This window comes from Pseudopodoces humilis, chromosome 2, assembly GCF_049639895.1.
Source record: "Pseudopodoces humilis isolate 2021_Gansu_Grassland_sample_001 chromosome 2, ASM4963989v1, whole genome shotgun sequence".
In the NCBI taxonomy this organism is placed as follows: domain Eukaryota; kingdom Metazoa; phylum Chordata; class Aves; order Passeriformes; family Paridae; genus Pseudopodoces; species Pseudopodoces humilis.
Genome location: NC_142201.1, coordinates 92,271,754 through 92,296,707, shown reverse-complemented (window position 1 = coordinate 92,296,707; position 24,954 = coordinate 92,271,754). Strand labels below are relative to the sequence as shown.

The 24,954-nt window shown below is 44.0% G+C and overlaps 1 protein-coding gene across 1 annotated transcript in view; it reads left to right on the top strand.

Annotated features, from left to right (window-relative positions):
• The first annotated feature begins 4,002 nt into the window (after positions 1-4,002).
• Positions 4,003-24,954, top strand: part of GAP43 (growth associated protein 43) — a 56,933-nt gene continuing 35,981 nt past the window's right edge. Inside the window, exon 1 of the mRNA XM_005523910.3 lies at positions 4,003-4,268. Coding sequence (XP_005523967.1) covers positions 4,239-4,268 — 30 coding nt within the window. The 5' untranslated portion in view covers positions 4,003-4,238. The remainder of the gene's footprint in view (positions 4,269-24,954) is intronic.

Sequence of the window (24,954 nt, the reverse complement as noted above, 5' to 3'; positions counted from 1 at the left end):
CATGAAAGTTGGCTAACAAAAGGCAAGGCTACCACTATATGTGGAACATATGAATAGAGAGAAAACCCAGTCTATCTCCCAATGAAAGCAAGTCACTCATTTCAGAGCTGTTTTTACTGAAGCTTTAAATATCCCTAGTAACGGGACTTTCACAGTACTTCTCTCAAAGAGACGCCTCTTCACTTTAGTATGGTTACCACTGGGACAGCTCTTACAGGCAAACTGTTTTCTTCTTGGTTTCATTTAGTTTTGTTTTGCCAGGGAATCAACCTGATTACAGTCCCAGGAGCAGGTCGGAACTATGAGCTTCTTCAAAATTAAACTGAATCTGATACCCTGCTATTGAACCTAGATTAGCAGCTGGACTGAAGATGCTTTTTCTTCCAGTGTATAGGGACCTCAAGCTGCTGGGGTAACCTTGCAGCAGATCTGAACATGCTTTAAAAGCACCGTTTTGTGTCTCTTACTCCACCCACCTTATTTTGTAATAACCACTAATATGTCTTGCTACTTTGAAATGATCTTTACCCTTTTAAATTAAAGATATGACTTTGAATTAAATGAGTCACCATAATAATTGCTTTCTGTGAACCATACCCCCCTTCATGGTGAAGCAACATGCAGCATACACCAAACAGTGGACATATATCACTCCAAATTATTCCCTTTTAGATGCATATAGCTTTTGAAAATATCACACTTCTCCACCTCATTAGCTGTCATTCAGTCAAGTCTCACAGATGAAGCTTTTAAAACCTATGGTCATTGTTCACCCCCTTCTCCTAGCTCACTTCCCTGGTCCCCCTTTCCAACCCTGTTATTCTTTGGAACTGCTCTTCCTTTTAGTTGTGTAGATTCAAAAGCCAAGGTCAAAGGGACCTTTCAAGGCATGTCTACGCTGCGTGATTCAGTGTTACCCTGCGACTCCAAAGGAGTGCTGAATGAGCCAGAGCTGGCAGCGCTCTGGAGACACAAAGGTGTCATTGGATGAAAGCATCCCATCTTGACTTGGGCACTTAAAGACAGGGAGATTCACCTGTGCTTCCTCCCTTAGTTTTTGCTTCTGATTTTCATTAACTCCCTGGCTGAAGTTCGTGCCTTTATTTCCCTCTCATTCTCTTTGGCCTTTTCATTGCTGTGGACTTGTCCTTTCTTCCTGCTGTGTTATGAAGTAATTTACTTTACAGTTTGAAGTGAAAACAGCCAAACTGGCAAGGCAAGGGATGCTGGGATATGATTTCCAGAACCATATAATTCGCTGAGGAATTTCAGGTCCGACTTTTAAATATACTTAAAAGGTCCTGATTTGAAAGATAGTGGTGTTAGGAACTGACATGCCCTGAAAATTTGGGTTTCAACAAATGGCTCTTCTCTGTAATGATATTAATTCAGAGGAAACACGGATGTGGCCACTCACCACTAAGTGTGTATGTTTGGGGAACATATTAAGGAGGTTTTGTCAATGTGCCAAAAGTTACTTGCAATAAACTGGAGCGTACAGTGCTCATGGGGGTGGGCATGAAGAGATCTGGCTCTGCCTTTGGCTGTGACTGATGGGGGTGAGCAACTGCTGTGGGTGAGCACAGGAAAATGGCCTGACCCTCCCTGACTGCACCAGCACAGTTGTGCTGCCAGCCTGCTCCCCCTCCATGTGGGTGTCTGAGAAAGGTGGAGGCTGGGAAGGCTTTCCTCGTCAGGGCTCCCTAGCACAGGGAGGTTCCCTAAAAAGGCCTTGTCAGTGGGAAGAAAATAAGCTTCAAAAACACTTCTGAAGCATGATTTGTCTGACCTAGTTTAGGCTCCTGCTTTAAGATGATCTGAGTCACACCCTCCAGGTTCCCGTTTCTCTTCATTGTCACCAAAGGGAGACCCAGTTGAAGCTCTCAGATGTGTTTAACCAGGGGACTCCCATCTCCCAAGGGCACAGGAAACAGCCGTGCGGGTTGGCAAACTGCCCACAAGCTCATGACACCCTCTCTTCATCATGGACATGAGCCCCCAGCAACTCCAGAGGCCAGGGCAGAGGCCATGAGTCCCATAGGTGTAATCCAAAATGCCATTGCACTGCTCTTCAGTGCCTTGGCATGGTGTCACCAGCAGTGACATACGTCACAGAGATCTCCTCCTCAAAGGTGATGTCCACTACTTTCTACTACTCCAGTTCTCAGCTGTCTTCTTTTGTGATTGCACTTCTGTTGTGATTCTTTTTCTCTGAATGCATTTTATGAAGCTGAATCTGATTTTTGTTACTTAATCCTTTGGTCTACTTCTGTGTCAGCTGGTAATTGCAACTCTTCCCAGTTTAGTATCTTCTCTGAATGTCATTACCATATCATTACTTTCTTTTTCTAGTCTGTAACCCAGGACTAATGCTGATACCTTCTTGACCCCAAAGGACACTTTATTAAATTGTATACAGATGTAGATAGCTAGCTAGATTTTCTTTGAAATGCTGTTTGCTTTTCTTAAAATAAATGGTGTACTGGGAACTGCAATGATATCATAGCAACAGGATATGATTATGTAGGAGTCTGTACTGAGGGGTATTCCAGAAACTATATCTAGATACGTGTGCATTTATTTGTATAAGCATGCACGCATGCGTGAATATTTGTGTTAATAATGTATTTAGATGTAATTAAAGAGCAAAGACCTTAGTAATAACCTAAGACTTTTTTTTTTTCTCTTTTGCTGGCAGTTTTATATTAAAAATCAATTAGAAGTAACTCCGTTGTGTGGCAGAGAAGTTGATGCAGTGACATTAGTGCTAAATAGAGAGCAGCATCTGACTGTGACTCCCAGACTCAATAAGTGAAATAAGCAAAATTTGAATTTTGGTAGATGAAATCCTAAAAATCCAGCAATTAAAAAAAAAATATATATATTTTTTTAACATGCTCAACATTGTCACACTCTGGTTTAACTGTTGTCTGGGATATTTTTTCACAATGACAGATAGAGCTATGCAGCTCATGTATATGCTGAAGAAACACGGCGCTATAACTTTCCAGACGTGTGCTTGGGAGCGAGTGCATGTGCGCATTAATGTTCTCTGGGGCTCCTTCATCGCCATGATCTCCTGTGCATGCAGACCCATGCACTCCTGCTCCCACATGTGCATGGGGGGTGCCTCTGTGTGTGAATACGCACATCTGCCTCGCAATAGTTCACAGCAATTATGCAGGCAGAGATCAATAGGTGTAGAAATGACTCAGACACGGAAATTAATTGAGATCTATAGGGAAGGAAAAGGGATGATTTCTGTGGGTTCACAAGCTATTCTGTTTAAAAAAAAAAAAAAGGAAGTATTGAGGGAGTATCGTTTTCTGTACCTGCAGAAGGTCTGTGGGATGGACTGAGGGAAGAAGGGAGAAAGTTGTCCCGTTCAGTGGTGCAGGACATCACTATTCAGGGTTTATGCCTGCACACACGGAGAAGGCAGCACGTGTATATATGTTCGCGAGTGTGCTGGGGAGAGGGATTTTTAACAGCCATTTTAACATATTTACCAGTTCCCGTTTAGCTCGCAGCTCCCACCTACGGTACATCACCTGTGCATGGCATATAGTGCCTGCCGTGGCCGTACCTCCATTTCCTCTTCTCCCCTCCGTGCCCACCCCACCCCACCCAAGCAAAGATTTATGCTTTCTTCACGCACAAATCCCACTCCTGGCCGTGGCTCCGGTGGGAGCAGGGCTGGGGGCTCCCCAGCCGCCCGGTCCCCTCCTCGCCCGGTTCCTCCCAGACACACCCCAGCCCACCCCACCCCTCCGCAGCCCGCAGTGTCCCCTCTCCCCTGTCGCCTCTGTACAGTGGGAAAGTCGTTGGGTAATTGGGTCCAGATTGAAGATTTTAATTATTCATGAGGCTGGCGAGGGACTGGGGGGGGGGTGGGGGGGGTGGGGGTGGCTGCCGGGTGGGGGTGGGGTGGGGAGGTGACGAGTCGGGGAGAGCTGGTGAACAATTCTGGGAAGGGTAGGGAGGGAGGCAGGGAGAGGCAGCGTGTGCATGTGTGATGAGCAATAGCTGTGGACCTTCCAGTTGCTGCTAACTGCCCTGGTGTGTGTGTGCGCGTGTGCTCGTGTGTGTATGTGTGTGTGAGCGAGAGAGAGAGGGAGAGAGAGAGGGAGGGAGGGAGGGAGGGAGTGGAGAGGGTGGGGGGGAGAGATAAGAGAGAGAAGAGGAAAAGGAGAGAGGAGAAGGAAGGAAGAAGAAGGAAGGAAGGGGACAATACGATCATGCTGTGCTGTATGAGAAGAACAAAACAGGTAGAGCTTGAGATTTTTATATTTCTTTCTGTTGAGAAATCTCCCAGGCTGCTGGATGTCCGTGGGGTGCGTGTCAGCCTGAGTGTGTTAGGGGCTGGGGTAGGGGTTGGGGTAAGGGGGGAGGAAATTTCAGCTGCTTTCAGCAGACGTCTATTTTGCAATTCTTTAGCATCTTGCGACTGAAGGTTCTTTTCACACCCTGCAACGTGACTGTTTTGCCTTTCCGGGGCTGGTGATGTGGGGAAGGGGGGTGGCCTACATCCACATTTGGGGGACCTACCAGAATCCCCCCTCTATTCTTTTTTTTTTTTTTTTAATAGGGGCAGTTATATTGCCTAGGATTTTCTGTCTGTGGTTCTGAGGGTGTGGATGGGGTGGGGGGGGTGGGGAGGTGGAGGGGAGTGTTGCGGCTGGCAGGAAACGTGATGAGATCTGGCTCTACCTTGGAGATAAAGGAAGCAATTCTTCATCCTATGCCAAAAAAGAACGGATGCCCAGTGAGCCTTGATCCCTGGTCAGAACACTCTCAATTGCTCCTGTTTCTGATGAATGGGAGATGCTTTATGTGCCTGTGCTGTGAGGTGGCGCGGAGGACAGGTGTATTCATTTTTTTGTGTTACAACAATCTGAGCAAGAATTAACCTGAAAGAATTTTTATTTTTTTGTAACCTATGCTATAATGAAAAATCCAATTAAATAATAACAAAAGCATTAGCCTAAGGAGGGGGAGAGTCACCCTCTTTGCAATATCCTTCATAGTACAACCAGTTAGACAACTGTGCACCAGCTGGTAAAGAGACAGAGGACCACGCCTCTGTCAGCTCTGAACTCGGGTGGGATAAGAGAAGCTCGTGGTGTGAACCTGTTGGAAACCCTCTCATTTTCTTTCCTGGTACTGCCTGGCTTTTGCTATAAGGGAATTGAGATGATGAGAAGGTTTGGGTGGGGGCTAGTTCTCAGTGTCAAAATTTTTGTGTTCAAAATGATAATGAAATTAGAAACAAAAAAAGCACTGCTTAGATCATTTCTCCCTCACCCTTCCCCCTTTTATCTTGTGTGAAAGCCCAAACCTGCTCTTGATTAGGAGAGCCTTTTTGGCTGAGCCTCTTGGATTTCCTTGAGAGGATGCTGGATTTATGCAGTTGGAACTTTGAGGCAGGAACTGACCCTAGATATCTTTGCAAGGCATTTTAGAAACTTACAAGAATTACGAATTTGTGAGTAGTGACAAAGAGCTTTGGTCCTCGTTCTGAGCACAAAACTCAACTCAGGCACAGCACCATACTGGTTACTTTCTTTATATATGCGTAAAATTCAGTGTCTCTTACAGTGTAGCACTGCAGTATTCTGTTCACACGCTGATGTGAGTAACCACAGTTCCTGTGAACAGAACAGTGTTGAAAGAAGATTCAGGTTAAAGTGTGTTTCTGAATGGAGATGTGTGTGCTAGCAAACGAAGGAGAAATTTGTAGAATAATGGGGAGGGGCAAGTGATTGGGATAGAAAGAGACCCTGCGTCATCCTGTCTTTTTCCTCATGCAGGTTTCTCAAATGCTTTGCAATTAATGATATGCTCACTAAAATCTGGAAGGAGGGGGTGAAGGCTGATGGGGGGGAGGGTGGGGAACATGTTGCAGTCAGCCAGCAGAGCACGTTCTGATGGCAAATACGGGATGAAAAGAGCAGAGGAGGAGAAGGAAGGCAGACAGGGAGGCAAAGTGACAGAGCAGTGGGCGGAGGTGCACGGCAAATTTTAAAATAAAGTAGGAGCTCTGGGGCTCTTTGGAGTCAGAAGAGAGCTACAGGGGAATAGGGATCATTCTGCCCATACCATGGCAGCTCGGGCACTAAAGCTCCCGGAACGACACTCTGTCGCACCTGTTCCTTACACCTCCCCGTGCTCAGCCTTGCCTTTGGGTGTTTCCGTGGCATTTCTGGGGGCGCAGGTGCCGCGCTCGCCCCGCACGAAGGCGCCGCATGGCGCCCGCCCCTTTGCGCGTACCCGGGCAGCGCTCGGCCCCGCTCTGCGAGCGCTCTCCCAGCTACTACGGCACAGGCACACTCGCCACATGCTCCTCTGCTGAGCCTCACACAGCCACGCCGCACGACTGTGGCCGCCTGAGCGTGCTGGTGGATGGCGGTGGGCTCGGAGCCCAGCTGCCGCTCCTCCACCTGAGTGCACACCGCGAAATGTGGCAGCTCGCTCGGGAAAGCTGATGGTAAGCCAGAGAAAGCTCTGGCTGTTAGGAGAAAAAGACCTCGGTTTTCTCAGCGTGTGCTCTTCCTCTGTCCCCACCCAGACCTTTCACTGAGAGAAAAAGATGGAATGGGTTCTTCAGCACGGGCAGGAGTTTCCTTCCCAAAATAAAGATAGCTCTCCTCAAATTATTTTTCAGGGGAAGTCCCTGGTGTCCCGCCTTTTTGGCAGCTAAAGAGCAAAACGTTGAAATTACAGGCTTGGGCGTGGAAGAAATCTCTTCACATTTGTGTCTAGGTGTGCCTGTGTGTGTCTGTCCTCCCACCCCTCAGAGACAAATATGTTCACACGCTCATACCTTGCAGATTATTCTTTTTTGTGGGTGCGATGCCAGTGTGAAGAGTGAAGTATTTGACTGACTGACTGATTGACTGTGCCCGCCCATGAGAGATGTAGATAGCTAAGTGTTGTCATTTCTGCCTACAGTTGACTGCAGCTCTGAATCTGAGCCCACAAAATATTCAGCTGAGAGGTAGCATAGCTGAAAGGCTGGGTCGAGCTATAGCTGAAAACCTGAACTCAACCTTTCCTGCCAGCGAGAGATGCAGTCAGTAACACGCAGGGCTGGGCAGTGAGATAGCTGACTAGAAATGCAAGTGTTGCATGCACTGCATGCTAGAACAGATGGACATGATGGGGGTATGTGCTCAGTATTGGATTGCATGAGTGATTAAACAATAACCCGCAAGCAGGTTTCCCACTTGTGGGTGAGATGAGTCTCATTCATCACCAACCATAGACGACGGCTTCCCTCCCGTTCCATCCTCTCCTCCTCACCCCAGCGCCAGAGAGCCAGCGGCTGCAAAGGTTTAAACCTGCCACACCCATCAAATCAAAGGAGGGAGAGGGGAGAAGAGGCAGTCTGCGTTTCTTCCCCCCTCCACAGGAGCAGCATGAATAAACAGGGCTGTACCTCTAAAGATGCAGTTTAATGCAATTGGAGAAGGCAAAAGCATTAGGGAACAGTTCCAGCAATTACAGCCAGCCGGTGAGGTGGCTTGTCATTCCAGGAACCGCAGAGGTGTACAAGAAGGAGGAAATGGAGAAAGAGAGAGAGGAAGATGCCTGCAGAGTTGAGGTTTCCTTGCCTCAGGATATGAAAATGTCTCAGGCTTCATTTAGGATAACTTAATTATACTGCACGATCCAGATGCTTAAAAACTTGCAAGGCGTGGTCTTACCTTTAAACACCACTGTGGACAGAGGAAAAGGGGTATTTTAAAGGAAAGATATCTATCCACACCCCTCCTCCCACCATTTGCCAGCATGGTGTAAATCACCACAGACTGCTGACTTCAGGGCAGAGGCACTTCATCTGCACCTTGGGAAGAGTCTAGCCACTGCCTCTGCCTTTCTGAGAGACACTGAGCAGCTTCTGTGCTTCTTCCAGTAAACAATTGTTCCATGGAAGTTTAATTATGCCAAGTCCTTGCCATTTCTCTTCCTGGGGCAATAACTCTGGGAATTCTTCTGAGAAAGGTGTCTCCAGAGAAACAGCCCTCCCATCACCCTCTCCTCCACTGCCTTTGCTGACTATTAAAGACATTGATTTCCCCTAGATCATGTAATGTAACTGTTCTTAATGGCACAGACAAGCCCCCTCCTAGGGAACTAATTGCAGGCAGAGATTCCAGTGGGAGAAGGACAGCGGTAGTGCTTAGTGGGAAAGAAACCAATCTGCAGATCCAAATTGTCTTTGGCCACTTGCTCCTGAATTGGAGTCCCAGCAAAAGCCAGTCAGGCAGTACCCACTGGTATGCAGAGGCATCCCTGCCTAGAGGGCTGCACTGAACCTTCTGTGTGACCATACCAGGCTGGGGACATGTCTTCAGCCCAAGGAACCATTGTGTATTATCTGAGGACTTGTCCTGGCCTAATGCTGGGGTTGCCTGAGTGATCTCAGAGCTGCTCCTGCCTCAGTATAAGAAAATCAGCTGTAGCTCCAGGCTCTGTCCATGCCATGCTGAGAGGGTGGGCAACACTTGGATGTGAGGATGAGAGGGACCCCTCCTTCAGTCATGTGGCTTTGACTGACTAGAAGGAGAAAGTGCAAAGAATTTTCACCTCAAATCCACTCTCACTTCAGGCCAGCTGTGCTGGACCCTGAGATTAGCTCAGTTGGTTAGAGCATGGCGCTGTTAACAAGGCTGTGGGATCAACCCCTGGGTGGGCCATTCACTTAAGTGCTGCACTTGATGATCCTTGTGGATCCCTTTGAACTCAGAATATGATCTGATTTGGATTCTGTGGTGCCATCCCAGGATCATCCTGCATAGATATTATATTTCTCTCTCCCCATTTCCCAGAGAGCAGGAATTTCTCACTACTGGCAGCTGCCAAGTTGCACCACCTTCTTGTGCTAGTGGGAAGGTGAACGTGGCCCATTGGCCCTTGCAAGATGAAGGCAGGCTGATAGTCTTGAATGATGCAAATAAAGGATGTGTATTCCTGCTTGGATTTGCAGTGCTTGTGCTGTGAGGCATGCACTCCCCATAGTGACTCGTGTGCTCCATGCGCTGTCCATGGTAGAGGACATGGGGCAGAAGTAGGTTCTGCCTAATCTCTACCAAGCAGGCAGGTATCTGCTGAGGGATTGGTGTATTGACAAGTAAAACAGCAGCTCTAGCATGAAGGTTGCTTCTGCTTTTGGCTGAGATAATTTGAAGCAAGAGCGCCAGAATCACAGAATATTCTGAATTGGATGGGACCCACAAAGATCACTGAGTCCAGCTTTCAAGTGAAGAGTGCATATGGGACGAAACCCACAGCCTTGGTGTTATTAGCACCATGTTGTAAAAGCTGAGGCCTCCGCATGCTTGTGGAAGGCTGGTGGTGCCTTGCTGACTGTAATTTGCTCAGTGCATGCACTGCTGGCCCATGCATCCTTCCTTTTGTACAACCCTCCCGTTGTCCTCTTCCTGAACATAAACAACTTGTGATTGCTTAGCTTTGGGCTTCCTCCTTACACAAGGAGGGCCATTTTTTGATTTGGACAATATCTCTGATGATAGTGCTCTAAAGACACCTGAGGATGAGAAACCTTTTGATGGCTGCTCTCTGCTTTGATGCTCTTTGGAAGTCACTGTGTGAATCCCCTGTTTGCTGTGAATCCGACAGGTATCAGGGGAAGGTTTGGCAGCAGTCCTTACCTGTCTGCATCTAAGTTTTGAAATCCCAGTGTTCAGAAGAAACAACCGCAGCCCAGTAGCTCTACACAGAGGAATATTGGGCTGATAAGAAGAGGTTGGTCATCCAGAAAGGCATGGTGGAAGGTGCAAATGCTTGCTGGTAGAGTATCTTGCTGTGGGAGTACCAGAGCAGGTACCCAGATGAAACACCTCTCAACATCTGAAGTCCAAAATCAAAGTCAGGAATCCATCCACGTTCATTTAATCTATAATTCCAAGATCCTCCTGAGCACACCAGGAGGTGACATGTAACCTCAGAGCTCTGATGGCCTCATGTGGAGAAGGTGTTTATATTTCCTTAGGGCTCTTTCTATCACCTGCTGAGTGCGTGTGTTAAACTCAATGGCTTTTCATGGTTGTGAGCACCACAGGCCAGTTTAGAGGAATTGGTTTAGGGAGAGCTGGTTTCTCTTTCTGGCGGTGCTATTAACCTGCTTTCTTGATCTAAGCATACATTCTCTGACTGTTATGGCCATCTCTGCAAGATGCTTCTTTAATTTGTAAACTAAACAATTAGAGTGGGGGAAAAAAAAAAAAAGGGATTCAGAAGTCCTCAAGTGAGAGATACTTTAGACAGGCAAAGCTCTGCTTTATCCATCCTCAGTCACTCCTGCAGTGCTAGGATGCTTATTTAGTCCCTTGAGTTCCTTTAACACAAACCATTGATTTTCTTCTCAGACCCAGGCTTTATTACAATGGACCAGAGCCTGAGAGTAGGGCTAGAACTTAGTTTTCTCCCTGCTATTCACCAGAGCGGTAGCTCCTCCCTGACCACCAGTGATCCAGCCTACAATATGTGTATGGGGTGAAGGAATAGTGTAATGAAAATAGTGATTTGTTTTTAATACAGCAAAAGGAATTTGTGCTTTTGGAGTTACACTGCTCGTGCTGTCTCCGCCTGTTACTCATTCTGTCTCCTCTCCCCATCTGTTCTGCTCCTTGCCTTCTCCCTGCTCCCTTGACCATGCAGTCCTCCTGCTGCTCCTTCTCTCCCCTAGCTGGGTCCCAGCCCTGCATAAAGCTGTGCTTCTTGGGAGCTCCTGCTGGCAGCATCAGCCACTACTGCCAGGGTCTGGCTCCCTTCACCTTTCCTGGCACCGGCATCCAAAGGAAAACTGGGTTCCTTCTTCGTGCTCCAGCTGCTTTTGTATCTGCCCCGGTTCTCCACTTGGGCAGAGTTGCAGCTGACACAAATGAGCATCCCTAGACAGAGACAGAAAAGTGGTGCATCTTCAGTTCTCACCTTGCTGTTGGCTTAGATACAAGGTTGCCCAGCCACAGCAGTGGCTGGGAAAGGTATGGCTGCAAAAGGGGCAATGCGTGCAGTACAAACTAATGCCAGCTTTCCTGATGGTTCCTGCTCCTTCCAGGCTTGTCCCTTGGCTTCTAATGCTTCTGTTGGGTGGCAGGCTGTGCTACAGCCCTCTTGTTGGCCCAAGACAGGATGTCCTGAACCTGCCAACCAGGGATGGTTGCCATTTATGTCCCAAAAGGGAAGCCAGGATGTACTTACAGTCTCTTAAATTATGACCAATAAGTGTCAGTCCCCTTCATTACTCATCTTGCATCTGAAATTTCTTGAATTAATTCCAGCCATAATCACAGTATATCTCTATTTATAGAAAGCTGGGACATCTCACAGTATTTAGGCATTCTCTCTGGAGAATACACCTTTCTGTAAGAGCTGGTAATTAGTAAAGCTAAAAGGCTCCAAGAGAATCTCATTTACTTGGTTTGAATGCCCCTAAAATTCAGGGGGTCAGGGGAGTGTGCTTGGATCTGAACCCCACTCAGCAGGTAGTTTTATTCCACCCTTCCCATAATTGCCTGGAAGTCCTACTATGCTTTCAGGAACTTCAGGGTATTTTATGAATTGGGATGATTTATAGTAATTGGTAATAAACAAAATAATTTACAGTTCTGATTATTCTTATAACTTAAGACATCAATTAGCATTCAGTTCATCAGTCTGTTGAGTGGAGTCTAATCCATTTATTTTATTAACAGCATCCAATGACCTTATAAATCTGCAATGTTAAGTACTCCAGGGCGTGCAGGTTGGGCACCATGGTACTATGCTATGCTCTTTTGCAGAAGAGGCCGGTCATTTATATTAATTCAGATTGAAACCAGCAGGATGTAAATCACAATGGTTTTGAGCTGACCATTATTCTCCTTGTATCATTCCACCTTCTGTCTACTTACAGCTGTAAGAGTAAAGCATTCAGTGGTGGATTTATAAATAATTTAACAAAAAATCATCTAGGTTTGAAAGGGTAGACATAAAGAAACAGGTGTCAGTTGCTGATTTGCTGACAGTAAAATTGCAGCCCTTTGGTTTCATGTAAGAGTGAAATCCACTGCTGGAAATCAGCCCCTGAGCAAATGCAAGGAGGGCATCAGCTGCTCAGCTGTGCCTGTGAAGCTGGGAGACAGTACTGGAATGATGGGGAACTGAAGCAAAGGGGCTGTTAGAAGCTGAACCAAAAGTTTGCCCCCAGCAGGGACACTTCACTGTGTTCCTTATAACTGTGAACTTTCACTTTACCTAGCGCTAACATTTTAATTCTTAGCTTGTTATGTTGGGGAAGTCGACTGGCAGCTTGCAACAATCTGGATTGCACAGGCTGCGATGATTCTGTCAGAATGGAGACTTTGCCTGATCAAAGATGAAACACTGTGGATTTAACCCTTCCTGCTATTTTCATTTCCCATTTAAAACCCAAGAGAATTTGAAGTCCTACATAGAGTTCTGAGAGCTGACAACTCCAACAGAAAATTGATGTTTAATGTTGACTGTTAAAATTGCAGTCAGAACTGTGATAGGGATGTGACCAGTCCTGCCTAAAGCACAGCACTGGAAAATGGTCTTTCCCTTCTATCCTAAATTCCACTCAGAATACCGGCTAGAAGAGATAAAACCCTAAGGAAAGGACAAATGGAGCAAGGAAAAAAAGATCTTCCCCCAAAATAACTTAAGAACTGAAGCCAACTGAAATCTCCATGAAGTAAACAGAAGTTGGGTAACTTCCAGAGAATAGTTAGCAAAGTTAATACAAAGTTAATACTTGAAGCTCACTCTTTTATGATAAAGCTGGATATGCAGCAAAAAGAACTATCCATTATGATGATGCCACTGTACAAAACTCTGTAGGAGCTGAAAAAAAAAAAAGACAAATTAGTGAAAAATGACCCCAATGACTCATAGGAGCTCTTATCAAATCTTCTTCTAAAGTTCAGTTAATTCTTACTTATGTTCATTGTTTTGTTACTTTGAGTGGTATGATTCCACAAATCAGGAAGAGATACCATGAGACAATGCCTTATCTTGTAAAATTTAATTACTTTTTAATCAGGGTGTGACTGTCAAGAGGAGTATGAAGCATCTCTCAGTATTTTACCATTGTTCTGAACTGAGAAATAAGGGATTGCTCTAAACTGAAGTATGTTCTTAGAGGTATCTGTCATAGGCTGTAGAACTTGAGAGCTTCCTTCCTTTCTAAGTGTGGAGGTGCCTAAAGCCCTTAGACAATTACACTTAGAGATGTAAAGTTCCCATAACATTCATAGGCATGTTTACTGACATGCCTAGATGATCCTCAGTTCAATACACAAACAAAATAATAATTGAGCCAGAGCAAGACAGTGAAATAATATCATGCTGACTCTCTCTGTTTATGGTACTCATGAAGAGGAGGGGAGAGCTGTGGTTGAAGCTTTACATCAAGCATTGTCAATAAGGCCAAAGGATTTTATGCCCATTTTGCATATCATCAGTAACGTGATCAGCTGCAAGTTGGTGGCTAAAAGAAGTAAGAGGAGCCACAAAGGATCAAGATCAGGATCTAGGAAAAGAGCAGAACAAATCAGGATGTACTGATGTAAGATGGTTCTTTCAAGTCATCCTAGCTCATTTACTAGGTGAGGGAAGCAATCTCTGAACCATAAGCTGTGGATGCTTTGAAGACTCATGAGGGCTGGATGAGGTGTCAGAAGGCTGAAAACAAGCAGAAGATAAGAAATTGCAGACTACTCAGTTTAACTTCATTCCTGCAGAAAAAAAAAAATGGTGCAAATAATCAAATAAAGGAGATTATTAGGAGCCAGCACAGATCTGTCAAGAACAGATCACGTCAAGCTAATTTAGCTTTCTTCTGTAACAAGCCTTGTGGATACAGAGGAAGCAGTTGTCATACCTTGTCATTTGTAAGGATCTTGACATTATCTCACAGTCTTTTATCATAAATGAAGCAAAGAAACATGTTCCAAAGGAAGGCATTACAGCAGGGATGCAGAATTGGTGTAGATAATTTTACTCAATGAGCAATTCTCACTGATTTCCTGTTGAAACGGAAGACTATTGAGCTGGCTGCCACAAGCTTGTGGCCTGCTAGTGCTTCATATTTTCTTTAAACAGATTGTACTTTATATTATAATTTTAACCTGGATAACTGTCTAGAGGAAGTGTTTTATAAAATCTGCAGATGGTATAAACCAGCTGTGGTGAGCTGGGGGAAACCGCTGTAATTCAAGAAAAGCTTGTCAAACCAGGGACCTGGTTTGAACAGCCTCAGAGTGAGTATGAAGTGCTCTACATGGGAATGATTAATGAATTGCAGCTACTTCTGCATGGGAGACCACAGGCTGTCCTCCAGGAGGGGAGACAGAGGACCACAAGTTCAGTGTTAGGCTAGAACATCATCCTGTTGCCAAGAAAGGGAACACCATTTTACCAGGCTGTGCAAGTGAGAGCACAGGCTGTCAGACACATCTCATAAGCCTTCAGCTCTGATGTGTTCAACTGAAATGTCCTGCCTTAGTTTTGTACTGCACTCTGAGGAGGTGTGGTACAGTCAGAGGATGTAGACTGGGATATTGAGAATTGCTTGAGGTCAAAGGAGAAAAGACTGAAATAATTAGAGTTGTTTAACCTAAAAGGAATAAGGCCAAGAGTAGTCCAGATGCTAGTCTGGCAAGTGAAAGAAAATAGGAGTAATCTGTTCCTGCTGCCCATGATGTATAAAACTAGGAGTAATGGTCTTTAGTGGGGTGTCCAAAAAGACTGTGATGCACTGTGGTATATTGAGTAAACTATGGCAGCTTCAGTCACTGGAGGGCTGCAGGAAGTATCTCTGGACCAGAGGATGGACTAAATAGTCTCTTGTGCTCCTTAAGCACTATTTCATATGATTATTATCAAGTATTCACTGAAGCAGAAACTGGACCCAGTCTGTCCACTTGCAGGACTGTGCTTAACCACTAGGATATAAAGTGATATTTACTTCTGGATGCTCTCTGTCTCTGGCCTGATGATTATTTAATTCTTCCATGGAAAAAGCTAAGGAGCTTAAACAGGAAAAGGTAAGAACAACTTGCTTTTGTAAGAGGTAGGTAAGACTTGAGGTCTTTTCACATACAGTAGAAATCGAATCAACACCTTCCATAATTTAGGGAAGCTCGTGTGTCCACTGAGATACTGAATAAATACCTATTTACTGCATGCTGTCAGAGAGGAACTAGAGTTGTTCCTTTCAGTGCAGGGGTTCAGGGCTTGGATCCAAACCAGAAGATGCCTCCCCAATAAGATCCCAGAGCAAGATGCCTAAACCCAGACTGTTTAGATGTCACTTTGTCTTCAGCATTTGTTACAGGCAGGTTCAAAAGGCATTCACTTGGTGTTTTATGGTACTGAGGTGCCCAGTTCTACCCATATTTTCTAGTGGACTTAAGGCTATGGTTTCAGCAAGACATCTCACCTTCTTCCTAGACTTAGCTCCAACATCTGTTTCCTGAACACAAACATCTGCTGGAACTACATACCGAGGTTCCCTGTTCATCATCTTCACAGGAGAATTATTACAAGAGATTTATCAACTGGTGTCTTCTTCTACCTGCCTGACATGAATTGTCTCAAAGCATTTGTATGGCAGTCACTCAGAAATTCCCAACCAGAGTGCTGTACTCCTACTAGAAGTCACCTTCAGTGCTTAATCCCCTCTGCTGCCACTATGATGTGTCCTAGTGGCTGCTGGGAATACAGAATAAAACATACTGAGATATAATTCACCTTCTCTGGATGTATTCTCATGCAGCAGAAGGTGTATTCTTATGCTGCATGGGAATATAGAAGAACTAAAGCTGATCTGTGATATCTTCCAGTATCTCATGCTAACTCCATATAACCCTTAGGAAGATATCCTTTGTTTATTCCTGAGTCTTTTCACAGCACAAGAGGGGGAACAAGACACCCTGCCTATAGTCAGGATTACCCAGCTTCTGGGAGATGAGATAAATTGCAATAGTCAAAGACAATCTTTTCATCTACATCAAACTTTGCTGGGCTTTTCCTGTTTGGACAAGAATTTTCTTGGTAGGGGTCTTCTTCAAATAGACACTGTGGTTTTCTAAATGTGTTTGTCTGTTGAGATTAGAGGAATAAAGCTTTGAAAGTGCAAAGAATTTTTCAACCATTTAATTACAGTAACAGTTAACACCTTTAGTAACAGTTGCACCTTTATAATACAAAGGAGGAGAATGTTATGATTTCAAATGATGAAATTTCCTATTTTCTCCCTTTTTAGTTTACATTTAAAAGAAAAGATTAAACACCTTTATTAAGCACACATTTAGTTTTCAAAGTCAAACACTTAGAATACAGAAAGTTAATTAAAAGGGTTGCCCATCCATCTTTAATTTGTCTTCTCTCATGAATAGACTTAAAAATGTGGTTCTTAATTATACGATCAAACACGGGTACCTTTTTTTTTTTCAATAGGATCCCTGTCTCATTCAGTGCACAGAATGGAATATACTTAGAGACTGAATGAGTTTTGCCATATACAAAGCTGATTTCTATAGGTCTCCTGTTTCCTTTACTGCCAATGATGAAGGTTATGTATTGAACTGGGCAGGGAGCTGTTCAAAAACAGAAGAATGGTCTCATATTTTGACAATTGAATACTGCCCTGAAGAATTAGGCTTTTTCCTGCCTTTTGTCACAAGTTCCTATGTGATATGAAAAGGGCACGTAAATGAGGTTTTCCATGGGTGGCCACTAATTGGTGTGTTCTCATTTTCTGGGTTCTCAGCTTGAGACACCTGGGGTCTGACTTGCAGAAGTGCAGAGCTGGCATTGTATGGAGGTTTGCTGTCAACACACACAGAGCTGGGGAAATACTAATCTGAGCCATCACAAACTGGGGACCCTAAATTTGTCGTTGCTCTGGCCATTTAGACCTTAGCCTCTTTTTGTTTGATTTTAGTGTCTGTAAAATAGAGATAACAACCCCACCTGTCTCCCTGGGAGAATAGCCATTAAGGCTTATGAAGCAATGAGATATCATGGTAAAATAGCAACACGGAAAAAGACCATGAAGAATTCAGTATTCTGAATTCAGTGTTGGGTTTGAATGGTGTGTGGTAAATAAGGCACTTTGCTGTGCTTGAAATTAGGATAACAGGAAAATACTGAATTGCTGCCCACTCTGTGAGCTCTGTCCTTTGTAGTAGCAGAGGTGGGGGACACTTGCAAGGAAAAAAGTGATACAATAAGAACTATTAAAAGGCATCTGCAGGAGGAAGTCAAAGTGAGGTTTTAGAGGTAGTCTCCATTTTAGATTTTCTGCTTCCACCTTTAACATGTGCCCAGAAAGATGCCTGTAAGACAGGCTTTCTATGTAATACATAAGTCACATTACTTTTAACTTGTGCCTGTGAATGATAGGTTGCAAAATGATTGGAGAAAAAATGGGCCAAAGCTGTTATCGCTGAAACTAGTACTACAATTTTCATTGATATTGGAGGGTTTCAGCTTGGATCCTTAACAAATCAATCCTGGAACACTCTTGTTATTACTCCATTTGTAAGTGAGGAAACTGAGGCACAGAAGAAAGTGGAATAATCTGCTGCAGTAACTTTGTCTTTTTTCCCTGTATGCAACCAATAGCTTAATATACCAATAGCTTAAAATAGCTTTTAAACTAGCATTCACATTCCTTCTGAGTGAATTAATCTAGAAAGGACAGAAAAAGGAAAGGTTTGCTCCTCTCTTCTTCCCCTCCCTTCTCCTCACCTGGAATAAACTGAGTAGTGAAAATAATTTGTTTGCTTTATTTGCCAGTAGTGGGTTTTTTTGTCTGTGGGGTGGAATGTGTATCTGCCATGGGGATTCCATGGGAGCATCTCATAAGGAAGAACTGACCCTGAAGTACTGGAAACAAGCAGGTCCATGCTGTCACAGATCCTGTAGTCTGAGCTTGTGGTGTGCTCATGAAGCTCTGAGTTGTTGCCCCAGAGGATCTCCAGGGGGGGAAGCTCTGGATCATAAGCTCCACATCAGGGTACGCTTAAGAATGAGATCAGAGCCTTCAAACTGCACTTAGCAGGGAGCCTGAGAAGAGACAAGAACCTTGGTGGCACACTGTCATACACTTTTATTGATGAGAGCCTTCTCCAAATCTGAATATGCTGTTGCTGAGACCAGGAATATTTGTATTGCCTTTCTCAAATCTCTGGTGTATAAGATGGGACACAATTTTCTGGTCAGGCAGCGGTGGGGAATTTTTTCTGCTGTGGCGACATATGCTAGCTGCTGCTGAACTGTTGTGTTGCCTCCTAAGCCTCTGTGTCCATAAATTATCTCCAGAAGAAAGTTACTTCTCCAAGGGGTGCACAAAGCCCTGGTGCAGAGCTGACAGTCAAGCCAGAGATCAGAAGAGATATTTCATGGAGGCAATGTAGCTGGCCAAAAGAGGTGTCGTTCTCAGGTCTGGAGGAAGGACACTGTCCCTCTGCCGCTTAAGAGTGGAAGTGGAGAGGATGTCAGTGTAGGGAAGAAATAGACCTTGTTGCTAAGTGAAAGTGTGGCTGTCTCTCTGGGCCAAACCTGATGCATGTGTGCCAGGAAGGCAGTGGAAGTGTAGGACTTGTGTTAGCTTTCGTGAGATGGTGGGGATTTTATAGTCCCTTCTATTCCCAAAGCAGATGGGATTTTAAGCTAACCTTGCTGCAGCTCTTGTGGAAAAGCACATTGCTACAGCACAGAAATGGAGGGGTGGCAGAAAAGGCAGCAGACTACATCAGGAGATAATTATATTGGAAGTATCTGTGACTATGGGACTTCACTGGCTTCTTATCCCTCTAGAAGGAGAAGCACTGGCTACAGCAGATATTACTGTAACTTGTACTGAAGGGGCTTTCCCAAGCTAAGGTCAGCCTTCCCATCTCACAAAGTGCAGTAAGTGGCCCTACTGGCAGGGCTTGCTTGCTTCTCTTCCATGGTTCTGAACTGTCCCTGCAGAGAGCAAAATGTGCTTCTTGTTGCTCTGCCTCATTATATCCACCCAGTTCCATCTTTCACATATGATTCATTTTCTCTCATCTTCATGCACTATGGTTTCATCCATGCTGATATCCCTAGCCTGTAATTTTTCATCTTCTCTTGGGCACTTTCTTCTAAACTCTTCTTGCTGTCAGGTGCAGCAGACAGCAGAGGATGCTGAGTTCCTCTGTGGGGTACCATACAAAGCAGTTCTGCTGTTTGGAAATCCATTTGTGAAAGCTGAGCAGCACAGAAATGACTGGAGAAGTTGATCAGAATTGGAGATAGGCAAAGTTTTTTAACAAACCACAAATTCAAGTACTGTGGTATAAACAGGAGGTCCTTTTACAGCCAGTGGCAGTGAAATAGTGCTCAGTTATACAGAGCATGGAAAGCGCTAAACAGGATTTCTGCCATTCCTTTGCTCCACTTTTATCAATGCCCTGTGCTTCTGCCCTGCAGCAGCCCTGCTATTCCAGCTCTGATATTCCAGGGTAGCTACAGAGCTGACAAAAACTAGGCAAGGGTATAGCTGATCCTTTGAGCAAAGTAATTCTCTGTTCAGTAGCTTTTTTGCACATATTAAAAGATTAAATCTTTAGGGGGCTTTTCCCTGATGCAGTAATTGTGCATTCATTAAATTGCCAGATAAGATGTACTTTCTATTAATTTTATTTTATTTTTTTTTTGCTAAGAAACACACTTCATTTTCCACTGATAATTCTGCCTCACCTAATTCAAAGATGGAAAACTTGTGGCTTTGGAGCCAGAGGCAGATACTGAGAGATTGACGTATGACTCCCACAATGGAATCACAGAATCATTTAGGTCGGAAAAGACCTTTAAGGTCATTGAATTCAACCTTTGTCCGATCAGCACCTTGTCAACTACACCATGGCACTGAGTGCCACATCCAGTCACTTCTTGAATGCATCCAGGGGTGGTGACTCCACCATCTCTCTGGACAGCCCAATCCAATGCATGGCATTCTTTTCTGTGAAGAAACTCCTCCTCCTATCAAACCTGGACCTTCCCTGGTGCAGCTTGGGGTTATGGAGAGATGTTGTATTACTGCCAGCACATTGCTGATGTTATGAGCGCTTTTTTATCTGTATCTCCATGTGGGAGGAAGCTCTCAGGGGCTCCCGAGGCCACCTGGGAAGTGAGTCCTACAAGCTCTGGGACTCAGCTGGGCACCCAACCTTGTCTCCCATCCCACACTGGATGCTGGCACACTGGAAATCCATTGCTTGTTTCTGCCTGGGAGCTGCTTGTTGAAAAATCCCACACCTTGCCTAAGTGTACTGGATAGGGGCTTGACACCTCTTGGACATTGAAAGTTGCTTTGGGTTTTTGTAAGATGCTGATGAAACCAAGAGGTTTGAGCTCCCATGATGTAGTTAATTGCATTTTAGAAATCTGGGTAAAAGTTGAATTATACCACATTATTTGGAGTGGAAATGGATTTAGACTTCAGGTGCAATATGAGCTAATATATGTGTGATGAAGACCACAGAGAAAATATGTTAGAAGAAAGTTATTAAAGATGCTAAGGCAAATATAAAAAAAATAAGACAACACTGGGAATGTAGTTGTCTGTGCAACCTCCGTATGGTCTCCGCCTGTGAATGCATTTCAGTACACTTCTGATAACAGGAACACATTTTTCTTTTCAGGGATTCTGACCTCATTCAGGTCACAGAATGGACAGTGCTCACTTAATGAGCAGTTATTCGGTATTTTGAATTATCATAAGTCAGTCTGTGATCCCCCACAACTTTGCTTAATAGTATTCAAAACTTGCTCTGAAATCAGAAATACTCCTTTTCTCCTGAGCTGTCTTGTGATTCTGAGCACATCCCTAATATCACTTAGTAAATCTTTGGAACACCCGTGTGAGATAACTGAGTATTTTTACTCCATTTTTGCAGGTGGACAGCTGAGGCACAAAGAGTTTGGTCAGCAGGATGCCCTAGTTTTATGTCCTGAATTTCAGAAACAGAGGGCCTGACCTTTATTCATAGTTTTTGTTTTCAGTTGCTCATATCTGAAAACATCTCCCATTACTGTCAGCTGCAGCTCTGAGTGCTCGGCACTGCTCCAAGTGAGACTCAAGGTGTCTGAAGTCAGCTACTCAGAGATGCAGAACTTGTCACTTGGAACGACCCCATGAAAAGCACGGGCCAGGATAACAGAGGAATCAGCAGCCAAGGTGGGGCAGGGGTGTAGGACAGCCATCTGTCAGCTGCCTTAACACTGGAATCCTCTGTTCTCCTATGCCAAACTTTTCCCTCCTGCATTTTAACTTTTAACTTCCAATTCAAAAACTAGGACCAAGATTTTAGTGTAATCCCTTTATACCCCTGAGTTTCCTAAGCTCCAAATATCCAGATTTCCTACTAGCACTTTAAGTCTTCTTTAAGCTACTTTGTTTTACTTTGCAATCTTGCAGCAGATATTTACAAGCCTTTTTCCAAACACTGGCAGGGCGGTATTAGGTAATTTACAGAACTGCCCTAACAAATAAGATTTATATAGGCAGGAGCCTGGCAGGATTTTCAGAGCCTTGGTGCCTAATTCACACTGGTTTCAATAGGATTAAGGCAATGAGACATTTGTTAAGATCCTACCATTCATTCCTTAAAACCTGGCCCTTTAATTTTTCTTTGAGTCAAGTTTATAGGGAACCACTAGAGCTAAAACATAGGAATGTATACTAAAATGTTAATAATACATGGTAAAGTCCTGTGAGAGTACAATCTCTAATACAGGTGTCTTGGGGGAATGTGTTATATTTTCTTCAGGCTTCAAAAGAATTGCTTCTGCAACCAAAAGAAATTACATGCCAAAACTTTTTTTCTCTGCTTTGCACTGAAATCAAAATGTTAGTCACCTGAAAGCCCCAGCAGGTGCAATTCTACATGAGTATCCTCAGATATTCTAAGGATCAGGCAGATTCTGAAAATTTAGTGGATGGTTTGAGAGAGTAGAGAAAGTGTTTGTACATTCATAACTCATTCTTTCTTGAAAGGATCAAATGAGTCTTGTTGAATTTAATCTGTTGAAAAGTATTCTCTATCTAGGGTTAATTTCTGATTTAATTTCAATAGTGAATTTTAGTGAATTCATTATGCAAACTGACTTCAGGCAGTGTATTCCTTGCAATTTCCTCACTTACTCCACTATGTTTTTACATATGTGTGTGTTTGTGACATGCAGTTGATGATAGTTGTACAATATGATTTCCTCTCCCTGACTGGGGAGGATGGAAAAGAGTTACAAAAAAAGGGGGAAAAAAAAAAAAAAGGAAAGGAAAGGAAAAAAAGAAACCACCACACTCCTGGTCTAAAATTTTAGATAGATAATAATTCACTGTGATGGAGATTGCATGATTCATGTATTATTTCTATTTTCCTGACAGAAAGACCAGTTAATATGAAAAGTATAGTACAATAAGTGACATGACCTGACCACATAATGTAGACATTTGCATACCATAATCTGGGTTGTTTGAGGAGACCTATGGTATGCTTGACTTCAAAGATGTGTCTTATGAACAATTTGATATTTTTATTGTTAATGGGTCAATAAATTGATCTGGCACGAACCAACCTTGTCCTGTGACTTCCTGAAGAAGCAGAATCATGACTTTCTACCAAAAAATAACACTGTATTTAGATGGTGCTAGGGGAAAACAAGCTGGCTGCTGCAGTATCTGAATTGCTTTTCCTTTGTAAACCAGTGTGCTCCCTATGCCCTTTCAACACACTCCCATTGTCTTGTCTCCCATTGCTTGTTTCTTTGCTTCCTTTCTGACACCACAAAGGAGACCTGGCCGAAGGATGTAGAAATAATAATGGTTGTCAGTGTTATAAATCCTTATACATTTGGTTTTTTCTTAGAGTGAGCACCTCTTCCTTCATCTGGAAGGAAGGACGATAGGAGCCCTGATGGAAACTCTTGGAATACTGCTGATGAGGGTTTGACTTTCTTCTATTTTTTCTTACTTTTCTTAGCTGCTCCAGCTGCTTGACATCCTCAGAAAACTCCTAAATGTGATGAATAGTATTTGAGGGAAACTCACAGGAAATGGAGCAGTCAGACTCAGGACAGTGTTAGCAATCTAACCTGCGTGGATTGCTAATTATCCATAGGACATGGTCATTCATAAGTTCCTTTAGGCATTTTTCCCCTTTCTTTATCCCCAAGTGCTTAGCTATTTTCGGCTCCACCTATTTTAATGGCTGCAGCTTTTCCTCCTGCCTTTGGGAGTCTGATCCACACATTGATTTATTTCGAGCTATATTGCTAATTACTATTTTTGTAAGTATAGTGTTTCATTATTCATTGAAGCTGGGGAGACATTTTAGTAATTTCTCAGTAGAACAAGTGTAAATTCAGTAATCAAGTAAGATCTCTGGTTAGTGTTTAAGAGGACTAGGAGGAGCGATCTGACAAAGAAGCAGGTATGACAACTGAGATCTATTGATATATGAAGGAGTGTTACTAAGAAAGCAGAAACAAACTAATGTCAGCATGGACAAGATGCAGGGGCCAGCTGAAACACTGGAAGGAATTCTTTAGTTCACCAAGGGAATCAATTGCCATAGGAACTCAGAGAGTTAGTTTTTGGGGCAAATGTCCAGAGACTGGTACAAACCACTCCTGCAGAATGGATGAAAAAAATCAGCCATGCTTCACTGTACAGGGAAAGTCTAGCAGACCCTGGAGATTTTCCACTATATCCTCTTTAGTGTGTGACAAAGCTGCTCAGTGTGAACTGGCCCTTACTAAGAGAAGTGGAAACACTGTCCATTTTCTGTTGTCAGATCAACTGTGCAAGCTTCACAATGCTTTCTGTTTGGCTTTGCATGGGTTCCTGAGAGAGGAAGGTTCCTATTCCAGAAACCCATAAGTCCTTCTCAGGATGAAATCCCTATTTCCATAACATCAGAGTAGAAAGAAGTAGAAGTAGCTTTGTGCACTCTGCCTGCCCAGCCACCCTAGGAGTCCTTACCAGGGTCCCTTTTCCTTCAGCTTCTCTGCCTGGGGGCCTCTGAGTAAAGCTCCCCACACAGGGGTTTCTGGATGTAGAGTACAGTTCTGCTACAGGTGCACCAGTTGCAGTGTCATCTAAACTGTGTGCCTGGGAAAAAGACATTGCAATGTGCAGTGCTTTGAGGCTACTGATGTGCTTCCTGTCTGAAGGATGGAAAAAAAACTAGAAGACTTTATGAATAAGATACTAAATACTTATTGAAGCCCTTTTTTAGTAACAGTTTTAAAATGGAAAGACTGGGTGGTGAAAAATTGAAATAAATAACAGTTTTTCTGCAGCAGGAAGACTGGGAGAAGATCTGGATGGCTATTCAAATGTGGCTGTCATACACTAGCTATTAGAAGTGGAGGATCCAAAGACCTGTGGCTTTTTCCCTATCTCATCCATTCAACATGTTCCTTTTGGCCAGGGGTCTTTATAGCACTAAAACAGCAGGGTCCACAAAGGGGTTTTTGCAGCAGGCACTGCAGGATTGCCTCCCCCTCCCCCCTTTTCAATAGGGTTGAATACAGTAAAGGAGCTAAGGAGGAAACCAAATAATGTGGCTCAAAGCCACATGTACATTTCCCATAGCTCAGTGCCAGGCTCTAGGAAAAGGGATTAAGCCCTGGGGTTACTGAGTCTGGTGTTCAGGATCTTCCCTGTGAAAACCATGTCCTTACTCTGGTGATGACCCACCTGAAGAGAGAAGAGGGGAATGGCACAACATTATGCCCTTGTGACTGTGCTACTCAGGAGTGACAGCTGCAATCACAGGCTTGAATGGTCAGTTTTACAGGCCTTGGGAAGCACTGGAGTTACAGAAGCCAGGCATGGTCTCAGGCAGTCAAGCACAGCTTCTTGGGTGAAAGAAGCTGTGTCAT